The sequence below is a fragment of the Gambusia affinis genome, linkage group LG21 (assembly GCF_019740435.1).
Source record: "Gambusia affinis linkage group LG21, SWU_Gaff_1.0, whole genome shotgun sequence".
NCBI classification, from domain to species: domain Eukaryota; kingdom Metazoa; phylum Chordata; class Actinopteri; order Cyprinodontiformes; family Poeciliidae; genus Gambusia; species Gambusia affinis.
In genome coordinates this window covers 126,118-150,084 of record NC_057888.1, presented here as the reverse complement: position 1 = coordinate 150,084, position 23,967 = coordinate 126,118, and the positions used below count along the sequence as shown (strand labels likewise).

Sequence of the window (23,967 nt, the reverse complement as noted above, 5' to 3'; positions counted from 1 at the left end):
TTTGGGCTAACATACTCCTCTCTGAAATAAAATAGCCCCAATCTGCCTGAGCTCAAATTTAGGATACGTTAGTGGACAGGCAGGCAATAGAAACTCTTCTTAGCTAGCTAAGGAACTGGGTGGTTCAGAACATTAGCCAGGTTAGCTAGGTTGGTCATGTTACCTAGGTTAGAAAAGTTAGCAAAGTCAGCTAGATTGGCTAGCCCTCTCCCCCTGACCCAGAGGATAGCTAACCCTCGGTCAGGGTTAGCTATCCTCTGGTAGAAGGGTCCGGGGTTCAGCAGAGCTCCTACAGTGTTTGGTACTAGCTGTGTTAGCAGCTAGCTAAAAGCTAAATTTGTTGCTTATCTCGTGTCTCCTTTCTTCTTCTTCTCTTCTTTCCGTCTCTGTGTAAAGTGCCCATTAATGGTAAGTGGTTAAACTTGGGGCTGAGTAGGGGGGGGTCGTGTTTGGGGGTGTCACCACTTTGCATGGAGCCACACCCATTACCTGCTGTGATGTCATCATTAGTATGGCAGAGCTTCATTTGTACCCTCTGTCATGATGTCACAACCCAAGCCTCTCCCATCATTCTGTATTTAACCAATCAACTCATTTGACGTCTTCTGATTGGTTGTTTCATCCATCCAATCACCAGCCACCACCTCCATCACTTCACCTTGACTGGTTGGACTGTTCAGGTAGAGAGCTTCTGATTGGTCAGTTAGCCGCCAGGCTAGCCAATAAGAACAGCTAGAGAGCGTAGTGGAAGTTGTGTCCGCCGTGTCTTTGCTGAAACATTCCTGCCAGAGTTCTGGATGGGTTTAGCTCCGATGTCCACTTCATGACCAAGGTTTGTTCTTTTCCAGGACTCTGAACTCTGCTCTCTTCACACTGCTGCTCCAAGAACCCAGACTGTTCTGGACCGGTTCACACAGGCAGAACCAGACTGTTCTGGACCGGTTCACACAGGCAGAACCAGGCTGTTCTGGACTGGTCCAATTTTACTCTTTGTACCGGACCGTACTGGATCTGGACCGGCTGTAGACCAGTACCCTTACTGGGACTAAAGCTGGGATCTTTGGCCGCAGTGTGGAAAGAGTCCATCATCATCCTCTCTCCAGACATGTAATATGATGTCATGTGATGTCACTCATCTGTGTTGTCGTGGTAACAGTCTTGTAGGAGTGGATGTGGACCAGAACTTTTCCTTGGTTCTGGACAGACTCAGTGCAGACTGGTTTCTCTAAATCAAGCTCGACTCACTCGCTCCAGACTTTGACTAGACCAGTGCTTCTCAATTCCAGTCCTCGGGGCCCCCCCTGCTCTGCATGTTTTAGATGTGCCTCTATACCAGAACAGCTGATTCAAATGATTGCATGACCATCAAATACTGCAGGAGCCTGTTAATCACCCAAAGATTCAATCCAGGTGTGGCAGAAGGGAAACACCTAAAACATGCAGGCAGGGGGTCTGAGGACTGGAATTGGGAAACACTGGTCTAGACCACATTTGACTCTAATCAGACCATTTAACACGTGGAAGGTTTCCTCACGGAACCAAGGAGCTTGACAGAGCAGAGAGAAGGAGAACCACAGCAGCTGAAGTTCTGGTTCCAATAGAACTGAGTCTACCTGACCCAGATGTGGGAAGACAGCCTAAATTGATTTGGGAATAAAACAATTTCAAAAACTCAGGGCTTCAGTCACAACCACAATGGAGAATAGTTTGAACTTATTGGTAGGAAAATAGCATCAGACAAGGTAATTAGAAAAACTCTGTGGTCCAGAAGGAGCATCTTTTGAACAGGAACTACAGGGTTTGAGATTAGGGTTAGGGGTTACGGATTAGGGTTTGGGATTAGGGGTAGGGTAGGGCTCTCTTTGTAGGCAGGAGCAGGGACTGGAGTAAGATTGTCTGGGAAACTCAGAAGTGGTCGTTGTAGATGAGCCAGCTACCGGACCACCTGGAGGGTTTGATGATCTGGACCAAACCCGTGATGTGATCAGGAGGTACAGAGAGGTGAGGCTCAGGGTGATCCACTTTGGATTGAAACCCGAAGGTTCTCCAGGTCCAGCAGGACGGGTTGTTGGTCCTGGAAATGAAGCTCCGAGGTCTCCGAGTCCAGTCAGTAGATGTCTTCTCAGAAGTGGATGGACCTCTGGAGGGTCCTCCTGGTTCTGTGGGGAACGATCTTCATCAGTGTTCATCCGGTCAGAGTCTGTCCAGAACAAAGCTTCAGCATCAGATTTTGTGTCTCAGATCATCTTCAGAACCCGGCCTTCAGACTGAACCGGATCTAGTTCTGCTGGATCATTAGAAATGAACAGATTCTGGTTCTATCTGGGTCATCCCTGTCCGGTCCATCGCGTGTCTAGGGTGTCCTCTCGTCCCCAGTCTGATCCACCCGTCTTCTATTCCTCTGCAGACGACAGCAGCCACACCATGACCAGTGAAACCAGCAGCCTGGTCCAGTCCCACTACAAGCAGCGGGAGGCGGAGCGGGAGGCGCCGCCCTACCAGACGGGTCAGCTGCATCCGGCCATCCGGGTCGCCGACCTGCTGCAGCACATCACCCAGATGAAGTGTGCCGAGGGCTACGGGTTCAAGGAGGAGTATGAGGTGAGATCACGACTGTCTGACCCAGCTCACATCAAACGGGTCAGAACCGGGGGAGCCCTGGTGGAACGGTTCCTAAACCGGAGTCAGAACCGAAACCTGCTCTGGTCCTCCAGGGTTACCATCACTCCTGGAAGAACTAAAACTAAAAGAAGATGTTTGTGTAAAGGAGGCTGAGGCGAAGCGTCGGCAGGGGAACCACAACCGACCAAGGGAGTCTAACGGACCGGCCCAGGTTCACATCCTGCCATCATGCATCCATGGCTCAGGTCTGGTTTTAAGCCCCCTGTGACCTTTAGATCCAGCTTCAGTTCTGACCTGGTCCATTCTTACTCCTCTGGGTTTCCTGGCTGCGTGCTGCAGTCGCACCGTGTGAGTCCAAGGAGTCCAGTTCTGGTTCTGGTCTGAACAAACTAGATCCTCTCTGCCCAAGTACTTCAGCAGTGGAGTGGGGTGCAGCCAGTTTCTGCCAGGCCCAGACTGAGAGTTCTCTGGTTGGCCAATCCAATCATCGATCAATGATATCAATCCGTCAACCAGTCCAAGAACCAATCAGAGTCCTCCCTGAATGATCGGATCGTCTGCTGAGAGGAAGGTCATCAGTGATGAAGAGTCTGGAGGTTCTGGAGGTTCTAGAGGAAGTGCAGTAAAAACCACAGAAAATCCTTCCAATAATGTTTTCTAAAAGCTGCAGGTTGGAGCTTCTCAAAATCTGTCTGTGTGTGTTTATACATTTTAACAGGAGAAACTTACTAATGGATGTTACTTACCTGAACACACACACACACACACAGACATACATTATAGATCTTCCCTGCAGCTAATGGGCCCAAACAGGGAATGGCTCCAGTGTGTGTGTGTGTGTGTGTGTGTGCAGTGTGCTTGCGGGCTGCCCTCAGGGCTGATCCATTATACATACTGAATACACACTCAGAGTTTTCACTCTCCATTTGCAGAAAGTTATCAGCGAGGAGTTCTGTTCTGGTTCTGGTTCTGTTCTATTCTGACCTGGTCTCTAGCCGGAATGGCTCCCAATTCACGTCTTTCCACACCAGTAAGTGCTGTGAGCTGGTTCTGATCCAAATCAGGATCCATTAATGGCATAAACTGAGCTCAGGTCCAATTCAAAGGCAACAAGAAGTCTGCTCCAATCATCAGAACCAACAGCTGGACCCAAACTGGTTTTAAAATCAGAACCAGGAAAGGAAACATGGCTGCAGCAATGATCCAGGCTGTGGAGAACAGGACCGGTTCTGGATCTGTCTGGGTTCAACAGCAGTACAGGTAAAGAGGGACCCAAATGGGTCAGCTGGGGTCAGGACAGGGTCCTAGACGAGCCCCTAGCAGAATCCCAGGTCCGGTAACAGACTAGGTGACTCTGTGTCGGTGGGGTCCTCCCTCTTCATCCACGGTGGACCAGAAGGTCTGCATCAGGATCGGACCGAGCTCAGGGGGTTCTGACCCTCTGAGGGGTCTCAACGCTGATGGAGACGTCTTGAGATCGGTCGGGTGTCTCAGTCACAGAAATGAAACGTAAACATGTCAGGATCCGCCTTCTCACCCAGATCTTCAGACCCATTTTGTGATGTGAGTGATGATTGGTCGATGATTGGGCGATGATTGATCAATGGTTGGTCGATGAGGTGAGGTGATCCGGGCCGCTAGTCGCCCCACTCATGACTCTTGTCTCCCTGATCCCTCCATGCTTTTCTAATTTATCTGATTGGACAGCTCAATGAGGTAAGACACCTTCCTGGTTTTCTGTGTTTCTGTTGTAGATTCAGGTTCAGCTAGCACCTCTGTTAGCACTCTGCTAGCCTAGCTCCACCCAGGCCCAGTTTGTTAATCTGCATTACACACCAGTCTCCAGGGCAACCCTGAAACACGTCTGCTCCCGTCAGGATCTCTGTCTGATTCAAAGGATGGTTCCTGGAAGACACGGGGTTAGAGTCAGTGTTGGTAGCATGGGTGTTAATGGGGGAAACCAGCACCACACCCACTGGTCAGCACCTCTGTACCAGTATGGAACTGAGTTCTTATGCAGACTAGTGAACTGAAAAGAGTTGATTTACAGGGCGACCAGCAGAGGGCATCTGGTTTCCAGTAGCCCTGGGGCATAATTTGTACCCTGTAAGTGGAGGCTATAGCTCTAGAGTTGCTGACTGTGAGAAGGTTGCTGCATGCTTTCATCTGTGTCTCTCCCCATTTCCTGTCTGATGACTGCCAGTAAAGGAAAACCAGTGACGGCGGCCCCGATGCTGGAACCATTGAGTCGTTGAGGAACCCCCAAACATCCAATCGACCCGTGTTGGAAACTGTCCAACATCCAAAGATCTCACAAGGACTGCGCATCCTCACTGACACACTGGTTCTAACACCTGTTCACTGGGACATCCGTCTCCTCCACCCGCCCTCATGCAGACCCCATCCTCCCCATGACCCATGACCCCCTGTGTGCCTCCATCAGTGCTGCTAATGCTCATCCTCTGTGCATGTTGACCTTCCCTCTGACTGCCAGATGCTCCAGTAGCTGCTTGAAGAGAGTATCACTCCACTACTGATGCCCCCTGGTGGCCAGTTTGTGAATCTGATCATTTCCATCCCATCACTGGTCTGCATGAGGATCCAGTTACATCCCACTGGGAGTTGAACTGGTTCTGTCAGTGTCCAGTGGTGGCTGGATCCTGCTGACCTCTGGAACCAGATGACTGGACTGGTGTCAGATTGTCTGTTCATTCTTATTTTTACAGACACTTTGGGTTTTGTGTGTGTGAGGGTGACAGCTGTGCTCCAGCGGTCTGGATGCTCAGAAGGCCTGAGGAGACTTCTAGATGACTCTAGTTCTGTTTCCACCACCAGGAGAACTTCCTGCTCCGGGTCTCGGTTCAGTAGGAAGTTTCAGCAGCGCCACCGTTGGCGCCAGTCCAGTCCTCTCCTGACCCAGGTCCTCCTAGTCCGGTCCAGCCAGGTGCCGTCTCTGGTGTCAGTTCTGGGTCTGGTCCATTATCAGCTCAGATTAGGTTTAAAAAGCAGTTTTACTGTTAGTATTTAGTATTAGTACTATTTCCCTGATATTACCTCATGTTTCGCCATCAAGGCGCCATATGGGGGGGGGGGGGGGGGGGGACGACTTAGGGACGATTCCAAGAGCTCCTGACCAACAGGGGGCCCTCATAAAATATTCATTTTTCATAAAAATTGAGGCCCTGTCAATTACAAAATGAATCATATTTTGTTTTCTAAAATTGTTTCTAGCAGTAAAAAAATAAATGTTACCTCTCCAAACCTAAAAACACGTCCGTATTTGCCCTGAATCCCCTGGATCTGCATGAAATGGTTCGGTCCTGCTCAGCAACAGTGACGGTGTTCAGAACAAGACAAGAGCGACTGTGGCTGTTACCAAGTCAGGTTTACAAAAAATAGAGAGAAAAAGATAAGAGTGTCAATTTGGAACAGTTTTTTCCTCCAACAGAGGTGAGTAGACGGTGAGATTATCAACCATTTAGCATAGTTAGCTTAGCTACAGACTGTTAGCCTCCATTTCACTAACATTTAATGAATTAACGAAAAAAGTTACCAACATATTCACATATTTAAGTTGTCCCCGAACCTTTAACAACAGGTGAGTCAGTCAGCAGCAGCTCTGTCCTCTCAAATTAAAGCTGCAGTGACTTCTATTAAAAATATATTTGTTAAAACTGTCATTATGTTGTGATTGTATGGCATGAGAGATAATCTGTGTAAAAATTAGGTAACACTTTATTTAACGGGGTGTGAATAAGACAGTTGTAAACATGACGTAACTCATAAACATGAGAAAGTCTTCATGAATATTTATGACTGTTGTCATAAAGTGTCATTCAGTAAATCATGGCACTTTTAATACAAAGTTGACTTTATTCAAAATGTCTTCATTATGACAACCAGACATTAACCAAGAAATCATCATCTGTCATAAATATGCTATAATAGTAGTTATAATAATGTCAGTTAGTGTTATTACACTGTCAAAACCTTTAACAAAACAATAATTAATATTTCCCCCTACCTGAAATGAAGTGGAATAAGTAGAACCAACAATAAAAAATTCATTAAGCTTTATTACACGGTCGGATGATTTATTAACAGTCATTAATAAATCCTCTCACATCAAGTGGAACAAGCAGCAGCAGTTATGAAGATATCAAGTGTTATTACAGTGTCATTAATATGAACTTTTACCTCAAGTAAAGTGAAACTAGTAGCAACAATTCTAAAAATGTCATTCAGTATTATTAAAGTGTCTAATGCTAACAGAGTCATTGACATCAAGTGAAGTGGAAAACACTAAACTACTAATAACTACCATCACAGCTGTAGAACCAAACTTTTATACATTGTAATAAAACAAAGGATTAATTGTTCTTCAAACGGTTTAACTTCTGGTCACTTTATTGTAACTGAAATACTGATTAAAAACTAAAACAGAATGATTTATTCTTCACCTGAATAAAATCGGTTCTTCCATCAGTCCTGACAGGTTTTGCTCTGATGGTTACACTCTTCCTCTATCGCTCTGGTAACAGGAGATCTTCTTCTTGTCTTCGTTTCCAGGAAGCAGATCTTCAAAGTGTCCAGAAATGATCAGAAATGATCGCTGTTCTTGCTTTGGTTGTGGTCAGTGTTAATCATAGTGAAAACCTTTTCATGAATTCAAACTTGGTGAGTCTCTTCTGGACATTCTCATAGTGACTCAATTCACTGAGGTCACTTCAAAAACCAATGTGATCTTAATTCAGCATTTATTTAAATACTATTCTAAAAATGTCCCTCACTGCAAACTGTCAGAATGTTGGACTGGTTGTTATAAATACAATTATTAATACCAGTAGCATAATGACTAGAGCTGAACAAAATCATTCTGATCAAATGTTTGTTAGGCAGAAATTCATCCAGCCTGTTGCATCATTTCATGTAGTTTTAGGTTCAGGAATGGATCTTATCAGTTAATGAACATTTGAAATTATTTCCAACCTGATACTCTGGTTTATGGATGTTTGCCCCCCCCCCCCCCCCCCTTCACCTGGAGAAAATAGTAACACAAAATGACTTACCTAATTATCTTGGGGAATATTTCATCTGCTTCTTTCTCTTTGGTCAAACAGGGATTTCTTTCTCTGGTGGCTGGTCCTCATTATCACCCTCCTCCCCTGTAGCTCGTCTTCGTTAGCCGCCTTCGTCCAGCCCTCTCCCCTCCAGGTGTCCTTAGGCTGAAATGGGTCTTCATGTGGATAAAGCTGCTAAAGCAAACAACACAAACACCAGACAAGTTGCTAAATAAAACACATAAAGGATAACTTTGACTAACATATTATCTTTTAATTTGTTAGATTAAAATTGGAGGGAAAAATCTGTGGAGAACCAAAACTGACATAATAAGAAATAAAAGCATACATATATATTTAGTTTTTTCTTGTCCTTACTCATGAGTTTCTGTCAAGAAAAGTAGATATTTAGTTTTGTCCTTATACAAGCCCTCCTTCCTTTGTCTTTGCCTGCTCTCCTTTTTCTGCTTCTCCATGTCCGTCTTTATGCTAATGAGGAGAGGATAGATCTGTGGACCACCGTCGCTGCGTCAGACGTTGTGGGGCGTTTACGTGTCGCTCGGTTCCATCTTTACAGACAAAACAAACTTTATCCTGCAGTGAAGCTGGTTTTGAGTTGGATATTCAGTATTCAGAGAGCGAGCGGCGTTTAGCTCAAGGTTGATCCGATTCATCGGCGCTAATGTCGGCCAGCCGGTTCACTTAGGGACCGTCAACAAATTTCCAAACCAAAGACTCGGGTCAAACAAACGTTAAGAAATGCCTTGTGACCAATTGATACAGAAAAGTGCTAATTCATGTTTTTACATGAGACACACTGGCCTCAAGTCATATTCACTATTTGAAATCATTTTAATATTAAATATGTTTTCTTCAATAGCTTCCATATCGTGTGTCGCATTGACTAGAAATCAGTGTGTAATTGTTGTACTAAACTGTATATATGAGCCACACACAGTTTTATATCATTTTAACTCATTTTTTTAAATTTTGTTACCCATTTCTTTAGTTTAAATTTAGTATTTTTCTGCAACAGCTTCTAGGTCATGTAACCTATTGGGTCAAAATCTGTGTGAATTATATTATTTAATATTCAAATTGTCCTGAACGGAGAACAGATGAATAGTGTGTCAGTGTGGTGAGACGGAGCGCACACCGTCAGCGTCCTACCAGACCCGGACGGAGAGATTTCAGGTTCTTCTGGGTCAGAAACCCTGAAAGGTTCACCTGGACAACTGCATTCATTTCAGTTCAGACAAACTTCATGGCTGCAAGCTGAGCTAGTTCAGATTTAAATCATGTTTGTCTTAACGTGCAGAAAGATCAGAAATGGATGAACTGCTTGTTTGGGACTTCAGCTGTCGCCTAGAGTCCAAAAGGACGAGAACCTTCTGCTTCAGTTGTAGGAACTGACAGAAATGGAAACTTTAGTCTCCAGTGTTGCTTAGAACCCTCTGAGATGTTCTGGTCCATTTAACCATCATCCTGGTGAGCCTCAGAACCAGCAAAGAGACGACTGGACCTCACAGAACCACTGCTGAAACCAAGGTCCACTGTAGAAAACAACTGGGTTCTTGCAAGGTTCTGGTTGGAACCAGAAACCCGGAACCAAGAAGCTGAACAGCTGCAACATGTTCTGTAGGCGGTACAAACCCGGATCTACAGAAAGATCTGTGACCTTTCAGAAACAGGACAGAAACCACCGCCTGAAGAGCACACACACACTCGAACACACACATCCACACAAACACACACACACACACACACACACACACAGTGTAACACACAGTGTAACACACAGTGGGCCACAAACAGACAGGAAGAGGTTCTGCCAGCACTCATTAGTTCCATTCTTTGCTCTGTTTTTGTTCCTCACTGTCACTGATGTCTGTATGTGTGTGTGTGTGTGTGTGTGCGCGTGTGTGTGTGTTTGTGTGTGTGTGTGTGCGTGTGCGTGTGTGTGTGTGTGTGTGTGTGTATGCGTTGCTCACCTCACAGTTTGATGGATGTCTGAAGCTGTTAGACGGCTGTCACACACATTCTTATGTCTCCCGGCGTTTTAATGAGCGACTCAGGAACCTGCTGTGGATCAAAGTGGGAGACGTTCACACAGACAGAGTCTGACAGCACAAACGTTTGTGTGTGTGTGTGTGTGTGTGCGTGTGTGTGTGTGTGTGTGTGTGTGTGTGTGTGTGGAGGAATTTAAATGTTTGTTTCCTCTTCCAGAACCTGGATTGGTCTGAATTTCTAAGTCTTTGTTTCCTCACAGCCTCCGTCTGTAATTGGACTTAATCATGTGTTTTGTCCATGGAGGCGGACCCCGAGCAGCAAATCAAACGCACCCTCTGCATTATTCATGTCCTTCATAGCTGCAGTGATCTGTAACAAACCGTCTCTGTGTTCCAACAGAGCTTCTTTGAGGGACAGTCTGCTCCCTGGGACTCGGCCAAGAAGGACGAGAACCGCATGAAGAACCGATACGGGAACATCATCGCCTGTAAGAACCGGGTCTGGGCCGACCGGCCCACATGGGGCCCGGTGTTTCACCGCTCCCTCAATGTCCTAGTTTGTTGAAGCCATCAGAGGATGGAGATCAGACCGGCTTCTGATCAGTTTTAGACGCACATTGAGTCCCTGTCCCCCACCCGTCCTCCACCCGTCCCCCACCCATCCTCCCCTGTCCTCCACCCGTCCCCCACCCATTCTCCACCCGTCCTCCACCTGTCCCCCACCCGTCCTCCACCTGTCCCCCACCCGTCCTCCACCCGTCCCCCACCCATTCTCCACCCGTCCTCCACCTGTTCACCACCCATCCTCCACCTGTCCTCCACCCGTCCCCCACCCATTCTCCACCCATCCTCCACCTGTCCCTGAGGACTTGTGGCTCCTTGTTTTCCTGACTCCCTCTAACAAACTCAATCTGATGTCTTTATAAACTTGTGTTATTTTCTCAATGCAACTTTCAGATGAATCTAATTAAGAGATTATTAATATGTTCATAGATCTTTAATCCACTGGAAGCTAATTAGCTCTGATTGTGTTGAGCTTCACAGTGACAACGAGCACAACAGCTAAACGCTCCCCACCGTGTGTGTGTGTGTGTGTGTGTGTGTGTGTGTGTGTGTGTGTGTGTGTGTGTGTGTGTGTGTGTGTGTGTGTGTGTGTGTGTGTGTGTGTGTGTGTGTGTGTGTGTTAGACGATCACTCCCGTGTGCGTCTGCAGCCTCAGGATGGAAATTGCGGCTCAGACTACATCAACGCTAACTATGTGGATGTGAGTACCAAGGTTTCCTCCTGCTGAAATGTTGTAGAACCCGACCAAGCTCAGAACCTCCAGTAACGATCTGAAGGTTCTGAGCTTTCATGAAATGTTCCTGAAATGTTTCCTCTTCCTTCCTCAGGGTTACCACAGACCCAACCACTACATCGCAACACAAGGTGAGACAGTCATCCTTTTCCTCCAGGTCACATTCAGCAGCTTCTGGAGACACTGCAGTTACCTGCTCTTACCACAGGGGGTGCCACTGCAGCAGAGCTTTAGCGTAAACGCACAGACTCTGCTCTGCAGGTAGAAATCCCAACCAGCAGTGTTACTAGTCGTGTTTTCAGCAACGCTTTTCTTTCAAAGTATCACCTTAGAAAAAGTTGGTGGAAATTTCCAAAATTCCAAATAATTGATTTAATCTTGCAAGAAAAGTTTTTATGCTCGCTTGAGGTGATTTTTGGCTTTTCCATAAAATAGTTAATGTACTAAAGGGGAAATGAAAACACATTCTGATGTAGGGAACGCTGCCATCTACTGATGGGTCTGTGCCTTACCAGGGGAACCAAAATGGAGTCCAGCATGAAGGTCAATGCTAGCTAGCAACCCCTACTTCCTGTTCACCAGAGTTAACATCTGATGATGTCACACTTTGCACAGCCTGGTCGATTTGCTCCAAACCAGCCGATCGAAACAAAACTGATTCACATTTCTCTTTTAAGCTAATGCTAAGTTAAGTTAGCTCTGAGTTAAGAGTGAGTGTAGGAGAAGTCCTCATTAATGGAAGGCAGATAACTGGATCCACCATGGCAACAGGAGGAACCAGAATCTGACAGCACGTAATCAGATGGAACCGTGTGTGTGTTTGTGTGTGTGTGTGTGTGTGTGTGTGTGTGTGTGTTCAGGGCCCATGCAGGAGACGGTGTATGACTTCTGGAGGATGGTGTGGCAGGAGAACTCGGCGGCTCTGGTGATGGTGACCAACCTGGTGGAAGTGGGCCGGGTCAGTCTGCTGCTGTTTTTCTGCGTCATGACGTTTGGGACTTCGTTTCCCAGAATGCCTCTGTCCCTTCGTTCCGTGGGCTCCAGAACCTCTCAGCAGATTGTTGTCATGTCGGATGCAGTGGGAGGTTCTGAAGCGCCGGCGCCGCTCATTTCCTCCTGAAATTGGAGGATTTGACCTGAGAGCAGAACGTCTCACCTGGAGGCGCCGCCCGCTCTCATTACCCACAATGCACCAGGGACCTGCTTGGCTGAACTGCCAGCGCTGCACAGAGGGATTCTGGGAAATTTCAGGCTGATAATCTGGCTTTGTTGTTCTTCAGCGCACGCACACAGACACACACACACACACACACACACACCATTGATTGTTCTGTTTCTGCTCACCTGGCTGGTTGTCATGGTGACACAGAGACTGTAATCTACTAGTGAGGGGCGGAGCCTCCTTGAGCTGTATGTCAATCAGTTAATGACTGTGTGTGTGTGTGTGTGTGTGTGTGTGTGTGTGCGTCCAGGTGAAGTGCTGTAAGTACTGGCCTGATGACACTGAGATTTATGGCGACATGAAGGTGACGCTGATCGAGACGCAGCTGCTGTCTGAGTACGTGATCCGGACCTTCGCCGTGGAGAAGGTGGGGGATGATGATGATGATGATGATGAAGGTGAGGCTGTGACCCTCTGTCTCCATATTGAAAACCCCTTCTGCCCTCAGAGGGGCGTGGCTGAGATCAGGGAGATCCGTCAGTTCCACTTCACCGGCTGGCCGGACCACGGCGTCCCGCTGCACGCCACCGGCCTGCTGGGCTTCATCCGCTGCGTCAAGGCCAAGACTCCGCCCACCGCCGGCCCCACCGTGGTCCACTGCAGGTCAGACTCCGGCCCCTTGCTCGGCCCCTTCCGCCGCTACTGCCACTCACCAGGTGTGTGTGTGTGTGTGTGTGTGTGTCAGCGCGGGCGCGGGCCGGACCGGTTGCTTCATGGTGATCGACATCATGCTGGACATGGCGGAGAGAGAAGGCGTCGTCGACATCTACAACTGTGTCAGAGAGCTGAGGGCGCGAAGGGTCAACATGGTGCAGACCGAGGTACACACACACACACACACACACACACAGACTGTGGAAGAACCACAGGTCTGGTTCTGGTTCTATTGGACCTCAGTGCTGATCATGTTACTGAAACAACTGGAGAGCTGGTCAAACTCTCTGGTCCAGTTCTGGACTGGTTCCAGTCTGACATAAAGAACTGGGATTTCTTTGTTTCAGTAGGAAACTTCTCAGAGAGGTCAGAGGTCACATGTGGGGTCCCCCAAGGCTCCGTTTTAGGACCCCTTTGATTCAATATCTATATTCTCCCACTCGCTCAGGCTATAGCAGCAAATAAGATCAGTTACCATGACGACGCAGATGATACACAGCTCTACATTATGATGTCACCAGGTGACCTTTGACCCCATCCAAGCGCTGAAGCAGATAAATGTGTGGATGAGACAAAACTTTCTGAAACTGGAGTTATTATAGAGCAACATCTAGAGCTGTAGATCTAGAGTCAGCACACAGGTTCAGTTGTCTCATCTGTAAACTAGAGATCAGGCTGACCTCTGACCTCTGATCTGACCCTTGGGTTCCAAAGTAGACCTTCTCCCAGGTGCAGAACTTTTCCAGAACCAGAGACTAAAGTCTCAGATCAGAGAAACTCATCCAGGTGTTTGATTCCTGCAGCAACGTCTTCACAGGGATGATTGACAACCCAACGGTCCAGAACGCTGCTGCTGGGGTTCTGACTAGAACCAGGAGGATGGAGACACCGCCTGGTTCTGCTGACTCTAGGTCCTGGTTCTGGCTCTGTTCTGCATCAGAACCAAACGAGGAGAAGCAGCGTTCATCTTCTATGCACCACAAATCTAGAACAAACTTCCAGAAAACTGAAAAACAGCTGAAACCCTGAGCCCCTTTCAGGTTTGCTATTGATTACTACTAAATGGAACACTGATCAATATTTCTGAATCAATATATTGATTTATATTGATGACGATTTGTATGTTGAGAATCAGCAAAATGTGAAATGTTTTTTCATAATTCTGACGTTGAACTGGCTTGTTGCCCTGGGCTCTGACCTTTGACCCCTTCCCCTGCTGACACACCCTCACCATCCTCCTCTTCCTCTCTCTGAGCCCAGTGAGGAAGACAAAGGTCCTGAGGTTGCTTCGTCTCCTGACGTCCTCCAGCTGACAGGAAGTGACAGCAGCATCATGTCCCGCCCTTCCTCCTCCTCCTCTTCCTCCTGTGGACATAAATCATGGCTGACGTGACATTTCCCCGTCCTGCTGTCTGTCGCCATGACGCCGTGCGTCCCTCTGTGTTCACAGGAGCAGTACGTCTTCATCCATGACGCCATCTTGGAGGCGTGTCTCTGCGGAAACACCGCTGTTCCGGCCAATCAGCTGCGTTCGCTATACTACGAGATGAACCGATTGGACCCCCAGACCAACTCCTGCCAGATCAAGGAGGAGTTCAGGGTACGGCCAGCAGGGGGCGGTGCTACCAGCTCGTGATTAGGACTGGAGGATCATGGGAAAAATCACACCAAATATCCAGAAAACATGCCAAAAAAATATAGAAAATATTCCTAAAAAATCCAGATTAAAACACATTTATGTAATGGATATTTATTATTGAGAACTTCATCTATTTTTATTATTATTATGAAGTAAAATGACGTTATGGCCAACCTGTTTATGTCCAACATCAGATATTGGACATAACCAATACCTGATTATATTACTTAATATTGTAAATACCAAATGTTAAGAATTAAATCTAAAAACAAATTTAAATTTAAAATTAGATTTTTCAGAATAAAATTATACTTTTAGTAAAAATTCCTTTATTTGTATTATTAGTTCAGATTACAGTAATCTACTATTCATTATTATTGTTGTAATCAATACTGATAACAATAATAATAAATTATGTTCAAATGAAGTAAATCTTAAAGTTTTTCTCTGTTGATCCATAAAGTCCAGGATATTTCGGCCTGAATCCGTTTCATGTTTTCTCTCCAACCTTCTCACCCAACATGGCCTCCATCTGCACACGCTCAGACCCTCAACATGGTGACGCCCACCCTGCGTGTGGAGGACTGCAGCATCGCGCTGTTGCCTAGGAACCATGAGAAGAACCGCTGCATGGACGTCCTGCCGCCGGACCGCTGCCTGCCCTTCCTCATCACCATCGACGGCGAGAGCTCCAACTACATCAACGCTGCGCTCATGGACGTACGTCATGCTACGCTGGTGCTAATGCTAGCAGGGTTCTGTTGTGTGACCTCACTTCCTGCGTCGGTGTGTTGCAGAGCTACAAGCAGCCGTCGGCCTTCATCGTTACCCAGCATCCTTTGCCCAACACGGTGAAGGACTTCTGGCGCCTGGTTCTAGACTACCACTGTACGTCCATCGTGATGCTGAACGACGTGGACCCTGCCCAGGTGAGGACAAAGGTCAGTGGTGAGCAGCGAGCCACGCCATCCGGCAGCTGATGGACGTCTCTGTCTCAGCTGTGTCCCCAGTACTGGCCGGAGAACGGCGTCCACCGCCTCGGCTCGCTGCAGGTGGAGTTCGTCTCTGCGGACCTGGAGGAGGACGTCATCAGCCGCATCTTCAGGATCTACAACACCGCCAGGGTGCGTTTGATCTTCACACCTTCCGCTCCCGGGTCTGGAGCCTACTGTCTCCCAGCTGCCCTGAATGCCTCATAGGCTTCTGGTTCCCTTTTTAAAGCACCTTCCTGTTAACCTCCTGCTAACTTCCTGTGGTATCCGCTGACTTCCTGCTAACTTTGTGAGAACTTCCTTCCTTTGATCCAGCTCTCAGGGTGCGTTTGATTTAAAGCCTGTCCCCCTCCAGCCGCAGGACGGATACCGCATGGTGCAGCAGTTCCAGTTCCTGGGTTGGCCCATGTACCGGGACACCCCCGTCTCCAAGCGCTCTTTCCTGAAGCTCGTCCACCAGGTGGACAAATGGCAGGACGAGTACGACGGCGGCGAGGGACGCACCGTCGTCCACTGCCTGTGAGGCTGCAGACAGTACTACACACAGTACTACACACAGTACTACACACAGTACTACACACAGTACTACTATTAATTTAGGTTCTTAGGTATTTGTAGTAAACAAGGTGGTGTATCAATCAAGAAACAGGAAGAAGGACATGAGACTGAAACTTTAACTTTAGATGTGAGCTGGTTTATTTTGCCTTGATGCTCGGTGTTGCCAGCAGTCTGCAATAACAAATAAATTGCCGTTAGGTTAATATATTACAGCAATAGAGCTCCAACTAATACAAACTCAAACAAAAATATCCAATAAGAAATAAACTCAACCATCCATATGTGCATATAAATCCACAACATACACAAATAACTTAATTCACCTAAAGATTACATCATTAGGCAAAACCTCAGTGAAAAACCACGAACACAGACTAACATAAGAGACACTGTGGCGCCATCGTGTGGCCAGATAAAATCCCTACACAATGGCAGCAGCTGGCTGCTCTTAATCACTATATCTGCCACAATAACTCGGAAAGCAACAACTCGGTTCTGTTGGACGAGTCCTTCTGGAACCACTGCAGGCCTACTGAGGGGGACCAGGGTGGCGGTACCGGTGGTACTGGGCCAGTGGACCTGCTGTGGTTCCAGTAGGACTCATCTAGCAGAACCATTGCTGGTCTCCTGTGTCTTCAGTGATGTTTTGTCTCCATCTGGTGGTCAAACAGAAGAGGAGCAGGTGCTGTTTTCTCTGAGCATGTCCCTCATGTCCCTCAGGAACAGCGGCGGGCGCAGCGGCGTCTTCTGCAGCGTCAGCATCGTGTGTGAGATGCTGAGGCAGCAGCGCTGTGTGGACGTCTTCCACGCCGTCAAGACGCTCAGAAACAACAAACCCAACATGGTGGACCTGCTGGTGAGGCTGAGAAACTTCTTTATTATCAAAATGATTTGCATTATGGTTTATTAAAGGGTCATTAATGTCGTCGTCTCTTTTAATACTTTGTGGGGCTTTTTTATATATTCTGGCCTTTATGTTAATTTATTAATTATTTTTATATTAATTTATCATGTTAATTATATGTTGTGTCTCCACAGGAACAATATAAGTTCTGCTATGAAGTGGCTCTGGAGTTCATGAACTCTGCTTAGCTGGGACCAGCTCGCCCTTCATCACCTCTTTCTCCTCCTCCTCCTCCTCGTTGTGCTGCAGGAGGAAGAGGAGGAGGAAGGTGTGTCCTGCATCGTTGGACGGACAGCGAGCATGGACACCCTGACTGTCCTCTTTGTCGTCTTGTTGGTTTTTCTTGTGTCGTAAACCTGCATTGAAGCTCCGCCCACCTGTGATGACCTCATCCGGTCCAGGTCCGGTTCCTCCAGGTCGGGTCTTCCTGGACGGCAGCAGGACAGCGTCCCACTACGGGACACCTTGACTTGGCAGAATCAGAACCGTGACTCAGCAGAACCAGTCCTGTCTTCAGGAAGTCTAGTCATCAGTTTTGCTGCCATCTTGTGGTTGGCAGCAGAACTGCACCAGCGCCGACCCAAATACCGGACATGATGCTCTATCCGTTCCTTTTATCTGCTTGTTTTTTTTTTATGGAAGTCCAAAGAGACATGCATGTTGTAAATGGTTCCTCCAGAACTCCAGCCGTCCTCACAGATCCAAAGACCTTCTTCTGGTTCTGGACGGTCTTCCTGCAGACCGTCGGACCCATCCTCTGCTGGGGGCCCAGCTATGAGCCATGTGGGACACCATCCATTCAGACAGAGACGGACAGTCTGAAGAGCCTCTTTGATCGGACCAGATCGCAGGAACTCTGGTTCTGCTGGTTCTGGTTCTGTTCAGGTGCAGGACCTCAGACTGTTGGACACAACCTTTGGTTGTCATGGAAATCATTAAAAGATCCTCCGATTGTGGTGTGGTCAGTGCATGTTTACACTGTGTAACCTGGAACCGGATCTAAACCAGTTTAATCCTGATCATACCAGTTCTACATCAATTTAACCGGGCCAGCCTCTGGTTCTGATGAAACCGTCCCTCGTGAGCCCAATATTGGATCAGTTAATCAGGGGCATTTACTCTCCCAGGTTTCCATGGCAACGGCCTGTCGCAGTAGCGTAGTTCACCCTGGAGAACACCAGGGGTCAGTGTTCATCTTCTGTCTTCTTCCTTGGTGTTTTATATCACTGAAACTAACTTGATCGGACCGGGCCTCACTTTGGACCTTGATCTGGTCCACTTCTGGCAGTCTGGTCCGTTTGGGCCCGGTCCATGTGAATAGTGTACATAGGGAGTATTTATTCCTTCGCTGTCGTCGTTCTTGTGAAGCACAGAGGCTGACAATCATGGCAGAAGATCTTTCTGTTCCATCAGAACCGCAGCGGCGCCAGCGGTCCAGTCGAATGGTTCTGACTCTGACCCGGTCGTGACTGGACCCAGTTAAGGCTCGGTTCTGGTGCTGAGAAGAACATGACTGTAATGAAAGCTTTTATTTATGTTGTATGATTCCAATAAAACTGAACACGCCGCCTGAAGTCTCTGAATGTACGCGCCACACATGCCGGACCGAACCGGGTTCTGGTTCTGCAGAATGTTCATGTCATTTCCACTTCAGTTTTTAAATGTTCACCGGTCCGGTCTAGTTCAGGTGGGCTTAGGGTGACCAGACGTCCTCTTTTTCCCGGACATGTCCTACTTTTCAGACCTAAAAAAATGTCCGGGGGGAATTTCAAAATCGTCCGGGATTTTGGTCAACTGCCTCAAAACACATTACATAGCTTACAGTGCATTGTGATTACATTGCCACTCCGTTCCACTACTCCATTCCAGGTTTCTTTGTATGGCAAAGAAATCGGTAGCACATGTGTGTCCGCCCCCCCACCCCTCCTCCGCCAACAAAAAAAGAAGTGTCCTCCTTTTCAGAAACCCAAATCTGGTCACCCTAGGTGGGCTGCCACCTGAGCGTTACCATAGTAACCACCCCTAGCCTTCAGCTGCGCAGTTTTTCCATCACTTTTATATAAAACTAACCTGGTTCTGTATGAAATACACAGAAGCTACCAGTTTCCCTTTGACTAGGCCACTCAGCAGCCTCATTATTCATCTGGTACCATCTCTGGTACAGGTTCTGGTACCAGTTGCAGGCACAACTTTTCATTCTCCTTCTGGATTCATTGGGGACCTATGAACTTTGGTTTCTACTTGATGCTTTCCAGGTCGTCGCCATGGTTACGCTCGCTATCTGCTTTAAAAACGGTTATTGGAGAGCAGCCAGGCAGATTATTGATGTAAATATTGAATAAAGTGCATAAATTTATCGAAGATGTTTGCTATAATCTGTTCACTGCAGAACAGAGAGCAGATTTGATTAATGATGCCAACCAACCTGAGGAGAAGTTTCTCTGTTTAATAATAATAATAAATAATTTCCAGACCTCCAGTGTGGAACCCAGTGACCCTGCAGAGACAAGCGTGTTGGACAATGGATGGGAGTAGAAGAAGGGTTTTTTTAATTTACTATTATTAAAAAAACCAAAAAACTTTCTAATATATATAATATAATATAATACACCGGCGGTTCCCGTCGCGGCCGCTGGGGGCAGCAGCGAGCGGGAAGCGGTCAGCAGAAGAAGAGCAGCAGCAGCAGGGTTCCCGGCGTGGCCTGTTGTGGTTCTGATTCGGTTGGGTTCGTCAGGGCCGGTGTTGAACAGAACATGGAGTTCGGACTTTAATCTTTATATTCCGGGTGTGACGTCACAGTGGACCCTGCGGAGGTGGCCTCGCGACCATCAGGTGAGCTGACCTGGTGAGTTAGCATCGAGCTAACCGGCTCATCCTAACCCTTCTCGGGTTCGGTTAACTAGAGGTTCCCTTAGAACGAACTGGTACCGAACCTGAGCCTGCAGGTTCTGGTTCAGAGGAAACCGAACCGCTGTGGACCGGGTTGTCCTACCGGAAGGTTTTGTAGAACCCGGTGATCGACCCAGACCTCTATTGAGTCTGGGATAGACCCAGGGAGGGGTCAGGTTCGGACCTAGGGGAGGCCCAGCTGGTTCCGGTCCAGCTCTGTCTGTGGAGCGCCTTCCCTCCATCGCCATAGTTACAGGACGTTCCGGTGGTTCCCAGAACGTCCAGGAGCTCTGCTGATTCTGCTGTCGGGTCCAGATGGAAACCCTCTGGGTTGGTCCTGACTTCAGCCTAGAGCCGTGTTATCTAGATCAGTCTGTGTGTTCTAGGCGCTGTAGATCTTTGAGATCTGCCAGATCTGCTGGTGGTCCTGCTCTCTGTCCAGTGGTTCTGGTTCTGACGTGGTTCTGGTTCTGCTGACGAAGCTGAAGTTGGTTTCCGATTCCAGCTTCCGAATCTATGAGAGCAGAATAATCCAGTGCAGGTTTGAAGAGTCTAGGTGTTTAGGTAGTTTTTAAACTAGAGTCGATTAAAGATGCTGAAGGTCGTGAAAAAAAATCGCCCTTTAGCCATTTCCTGAATCGGAAGCTGGAATCGGAAACCAACTTCAGCTTCGTGTTCTGCTGTATGTTCCTGCAGGAGCAGCAGTTATGGAGCCCCCTGGTGGAGGAGAGGAGCTGTGCATCCTGCTGCTGAGGCAGGGCGGCAGCCGGGAGGTGGGCTGCCAGTGGGAGAGTCCTGAGGAGGAGATGAGGAAGGAGGTGGGTTGCCAGAGCTGCAGAGCCGAGACCAGGGAGGCGGCTGTCCAGGTGGACCTGCTGAGTCAGAACCAGAATCTGTTGGGTCAGAACCTCAGCTGGAGACATTCAGGTGAGACACATCCTCTCTCTCTCTCTCTCTCTCTCTCTCTCTCTTTCTCTTTCTCTTTCTCTTTCTCTCTCTCTCTCTCTCTCTCTCTCGCCTCACCTGTGCAGCCTGAGGACCTGATCCAGCTGTGATCTAAATGGGTGTGTTCGATTCCTTCATCTCATGGTTGGTAGGAACATCATAAGTCTGGAGAACATGAAGCAAATCAGGCTGACCTACCGCGTTACTATGGTTTTAACCTCGTTACTGAGCTTTAACCGCTTTACTACAATTTAATCGTGTTACTACAGTTTAATTGTGTTACTATGGTTTAACTACGTTACTACGGTTTAACTGCTCTTCCCGCCGTTTGCTCTGAACCACCACCAGGCAGCAGCTCCAGGAGGAGAAAAGTTTGCATTCTCCAGTTATTTTAAAGATGCTTATTGGTCCCCCGAAAAACAACCTGACAACAATTTTATCATTAACAAAATCTTGGATGTTATGCTGCTAACAGTTAGCTTTGTCCACATCTCAGGCGGGACTGAGATCGCTGAGCAACGTGAATAACAACCCGGCCAGAACACGGTGCGCTAAATAATAAAGTTTAATTTAACCAAGCTTTGAGGCAGATAAATTTTCCTCGAGGAATTTTAATAATCGAGGAACTGGAATCATTCAAGGAATCGTTTCAGCCCTAAATTAAACTACTGAACTAAACAAGAACTGGTTTTCTAAAAGAACTGGTTTTCTAAAAGAACTGGTTTTCTAAAAGAACTGGTTTTCTAAAAGAACTGGTTCCCGATTCCCAGGTGTAGTGATGTGTTTCTCACACAAGGAGGCAGCAGAGATGTTTGTTTCTTAATTATTCCCTGAAGTCTTGTCTGCAGACTAACTGCTGCCTGTCAGTCATAACCCAGGGCCCAGTTTAACCCGGGTTTTCCCTGCAGGTTCATCTGCCGACCTGCTTCAGTGTCTGACAGTCCGACCCGACGGGTCAGACGGCGGGGCCTTGCTGCAGCACTGTGTCCCAAATCGGACAAGAACCAGAATCATCAGACCTGCAGCCAAACTCTCCGACGAGCCCACTGACACCAGAACCAGGAAGAGACCAGTTCTGCAGAGCGCCAGACGCAATGGGAGACCGGGCCGACCGCACCGGCGGTCTCCTGACCCCCAGGAGGACGAGCAGGAAGAGGAGGGGCCGGAGGACGAAGACACCGGGGACCCCACCTGGACCCCCAGGGGAGGTGAGATCAGAACCAGAACCTGCTGGGTTAGGGTCCATCTCAGATCTGACCCATCCTCTCCTCTGCGTCCCCCTCAGAGCGGCCTCTGGCTCCGTTGGAGACCGGACCGGACTCTGGACCTGGACCGGACTCTGGACCCGGGCTGCAGCAGGTGAAGCTGGAGCCGGACAGCACGGTGTGCGACGTGTGTGGCAAGGTGATGAAGAACAAGTCCAGCCTGGCGCGCCACTCCTTCATCCACACGGGGAAGAAGCCGTTCGCCTGCCACCTCTGCCCACTGCGCTTCAATCGCCGCGACAACCTGCGCCACCACCTGAACCGGCTGCACCCGGACGGCGCGCCGCGTCGCCAGCGCAGGTTGTCAGCGCCGGCCTGGCTGTGCGCCGTCTGCGGGAAGACTTTCGTCTGCCGGTCGCGGCTGAAGACTCACGAGGCGATCCACTCTGGTGTCAAGCCGTTCCGCTGCGACCTCTGCCCCAAGGCCTACATGCGCAGCAACGACCTGCAGCATCACAGGAACGTAGCGCACAGCTCCGGCGCCGGCCCGCCGCTCCGCCCCGCCTCGCTGCTCTGCCATCTCTGTGGTAAGGAGTTCAAGTGCCGCTCGCAGCTCGCCGTCCACTTCCAGACTCACACTGGCGAGCGCCCGCACCTCTGCGATATCTGTGGCCGCAAGTTTGCCCGTCAGTATCAGCTAAAGCGGCACAAGGCGCTGCTGCACCCCAGCCGCGCCGCCACAGAGCCCGGCCCGCCGCCGGACCTGACACCAGACCCGGCGTTCACCTGCGGCGTCTGTGGCAGGCGGCTGAAGTCTGAGACGCAGCTGACCGAACACGCTCGTGTTCATGTGGGCGACAACCTGCACCGCTGCAGCGTCTGCCTGCGTGGCTTCCAGCGCGCCGGCTACCTGCGGCAGCACCACCTGCGAGTGCACCTGAGGACAGCGGCGGGCGAGGCGCCACGTGGCTCCAGGCGGCGCGGCGCCTCGCCCAGCTCCTTCCCCTGCACCGTCTGCGGGAAGACGTTCCGCTTCCGCTCGCTGCTGGCTAGCCACGCCCTGGTCCACGGCGACGTGCGTCCGTTCGCCTGCGACTTCTGCAGCCGCAGCTTCCGCCGCCTCAGCCACCTGAAGAGGCACCGGCAGGCGGTGCACGCCGACGGGGCGCGCCTGCCTCAGAGCTTCGTCTGCCACATCTGCGGCAAAGACAAGAAATGTCGCTCGCAGCTCGCCAGGCACGTCGTCATCCACACCGGGGAGCGGCCGTTTGCCTGCGACCTCTGCCCTGCCCGCTTCAATCGCCGTGGCAACCTGCAGCAGCACCAGAGGCGCATGCATGGCGTGGGCAAGGCCGGCGAGGCTCCGCCCGTCCTGTTCCAAGACGAGGACGACGCGCTGAGCTACAAGCAGGAGGAGCTGCTGGACCGAGTGGGCGGAGCTGATGAAGACGGGCAGCTGGACGCCACCTGACCAGACGCTGCTCTGAGCGCGCTCACTGACCAACCTGCTGTCCTTTGGACACCGTGTGGTTGGCACGGTAACAGGGTGTTTGGGGCTACTTGGGGCTTGAGTGTCTCCATGGCAACTGGGACCTATTAACCACAGATTAAAGCGTCACTGCTCAGGTCAACCAATCAGGAAGCAGCTGCTACTGACGGTTCTGGTTCTGGTCGGGTTCTGCCTCAGTGATTATTTCTGTTTTCTTTCTGTCAGCACATTGTTTTGTTGGATTTCTGTTCGGACCTCTGTGGTTCTGCTGGCTCTTGGCCCGTTTAAATAAAAACCTTCTGATGTTAGCTGGTTTTATTTTTTAAAGGCCTTTATTTTGACATTCTTCAGACAGGACGTGGCCTGTGAGAGGAAGTCATAGGGCAAAGGTCATTGAGTTAGTACTGAGGCGTCCAATGGTTTGATTTTTGATCAGACATGGACCGTTCTACTGAGTGACCTTTCACCTTTGCTGGACAGAA

The 23,967-nt window shown here is 48.9% G+C and overlaps 2 protein-coding genes across 11 annotated transcripts in view; both read left to right on the top strand.

Annotated features, from left to right (window-relative positions):
* Positions 1–18,527, top strand: part of LOC122824374 (receptor-type tyrosine-protein phosphatase mu-like) — an 85,509-nt gene extending 66,982 nt beyond the window's left edge. For 3 of the 10 annotated variants that reach the window (XM_044104957.1, XM_044104954.1, XM_044104962.1), the window contains 15 exons: positions 397–408; positions 2,408–2,601; positions 10,092–10,179; positions 10,879–10,955; positions 11,083–11,119; positions 11,849–11,946; positions 12,461–12,813; positions 12,896–13,031; positions 14,315–14,464; positions 15,050–15,223; positions 15,301–15,432; positions 15,502–15,627; positions 15,851–16,014; positions 16,774–16,909; positions 17,092–18,527. In XM_044104957.1, the coding sequence (XP_043960892.1) occupies positions 397–408; positions 2,408–2,601; positions 10,092–10,179; positions 10,879–10,955; positions 11,083–11,119; positions 11,849–11,946; positions 12,461–12,813; positions 12,896–13,031; positions 14,315–14,464; positions 15,050–15,223; positions 15,301–15,432; positions 15,502–15,627; positions 15,851–16,014; positions 16,774–16,909; positions 17,092–17,145 (1,931 nt within the window). In that variant the 3' untranslated portion in view covers positions 17,146–18,527. The remainder of the gene's footprint in view (positions 1–396; positions 409–2,407; positions 2,602–10,091; positions 10,180–10,878; positions 10,956–11,082; positions 11,120–11,848; positions 11,947–12,460; positions 12,814–12,895; positions 13,032–14,314; positions 14,465–15,049; positions 15,224–15,300; positions 15,433–15,501; positions 15,628–15,850; positions 16,015–16,773; positions 16,910–17,091) is intronic. The other 7 variants (XM_044104961.1, XM_044104960.1, XM_044104959.1 and 4 more) reach the window with 3 other exon arrangements.
* A 1,520-nt stretch (positions 18,528–20,047) lies between these two features.
* Positions 20,048–23,793, top strand: LOC122824508 (zinc finger protein 436-like). Its single transcript, XM_044105243.1, has 4 exons — positions 20,048–20,176; positions 20,543–20,773; positions 21,700–21,999; positions 22,077–23,793. The coding sequence occupies exons 2-4, from the start codon at positions 20,554–20,556 to the stop codon at positions 23,465–23,467; spliced, it is 1,911 nt and encodes a 636-aa protein (XP_043961178.1). The 5' UTR covers positions 20,048–20,176; positions 20,543–20,553; the 3' UTR covers positions 23,468–23,793.
* The last annotated feature ends 174 nt before the right edge of the window (positions 23,794–23,967 follow it).

Excerpts from the sequence above, each read along its gene's own strand:
- LOC122824508 (XM_044105243.1), top strand. The coding sequence starts at position 20,554 with ATGGAGCCCCCTGGTGGAGGAGAGGAGCTGTGCATCCTGCTGCTGAGG. Across the intron at positions 20,774-21,699 it reads CCTCAGCTGGAGACATTCAG|GTTCATCTGCCGACCTGCTT; the intron begins GTGAGACACATC and ends TTTTCCCTGCAG. Across the intron at positions 22,000-22,076 it reads CACCTGGACCCCCAGGGGAG|AGCGGCCTCTGGCTCCGTTG; the intron begins GTGAGATCAGAA and ends CGTCCCCCTCAG.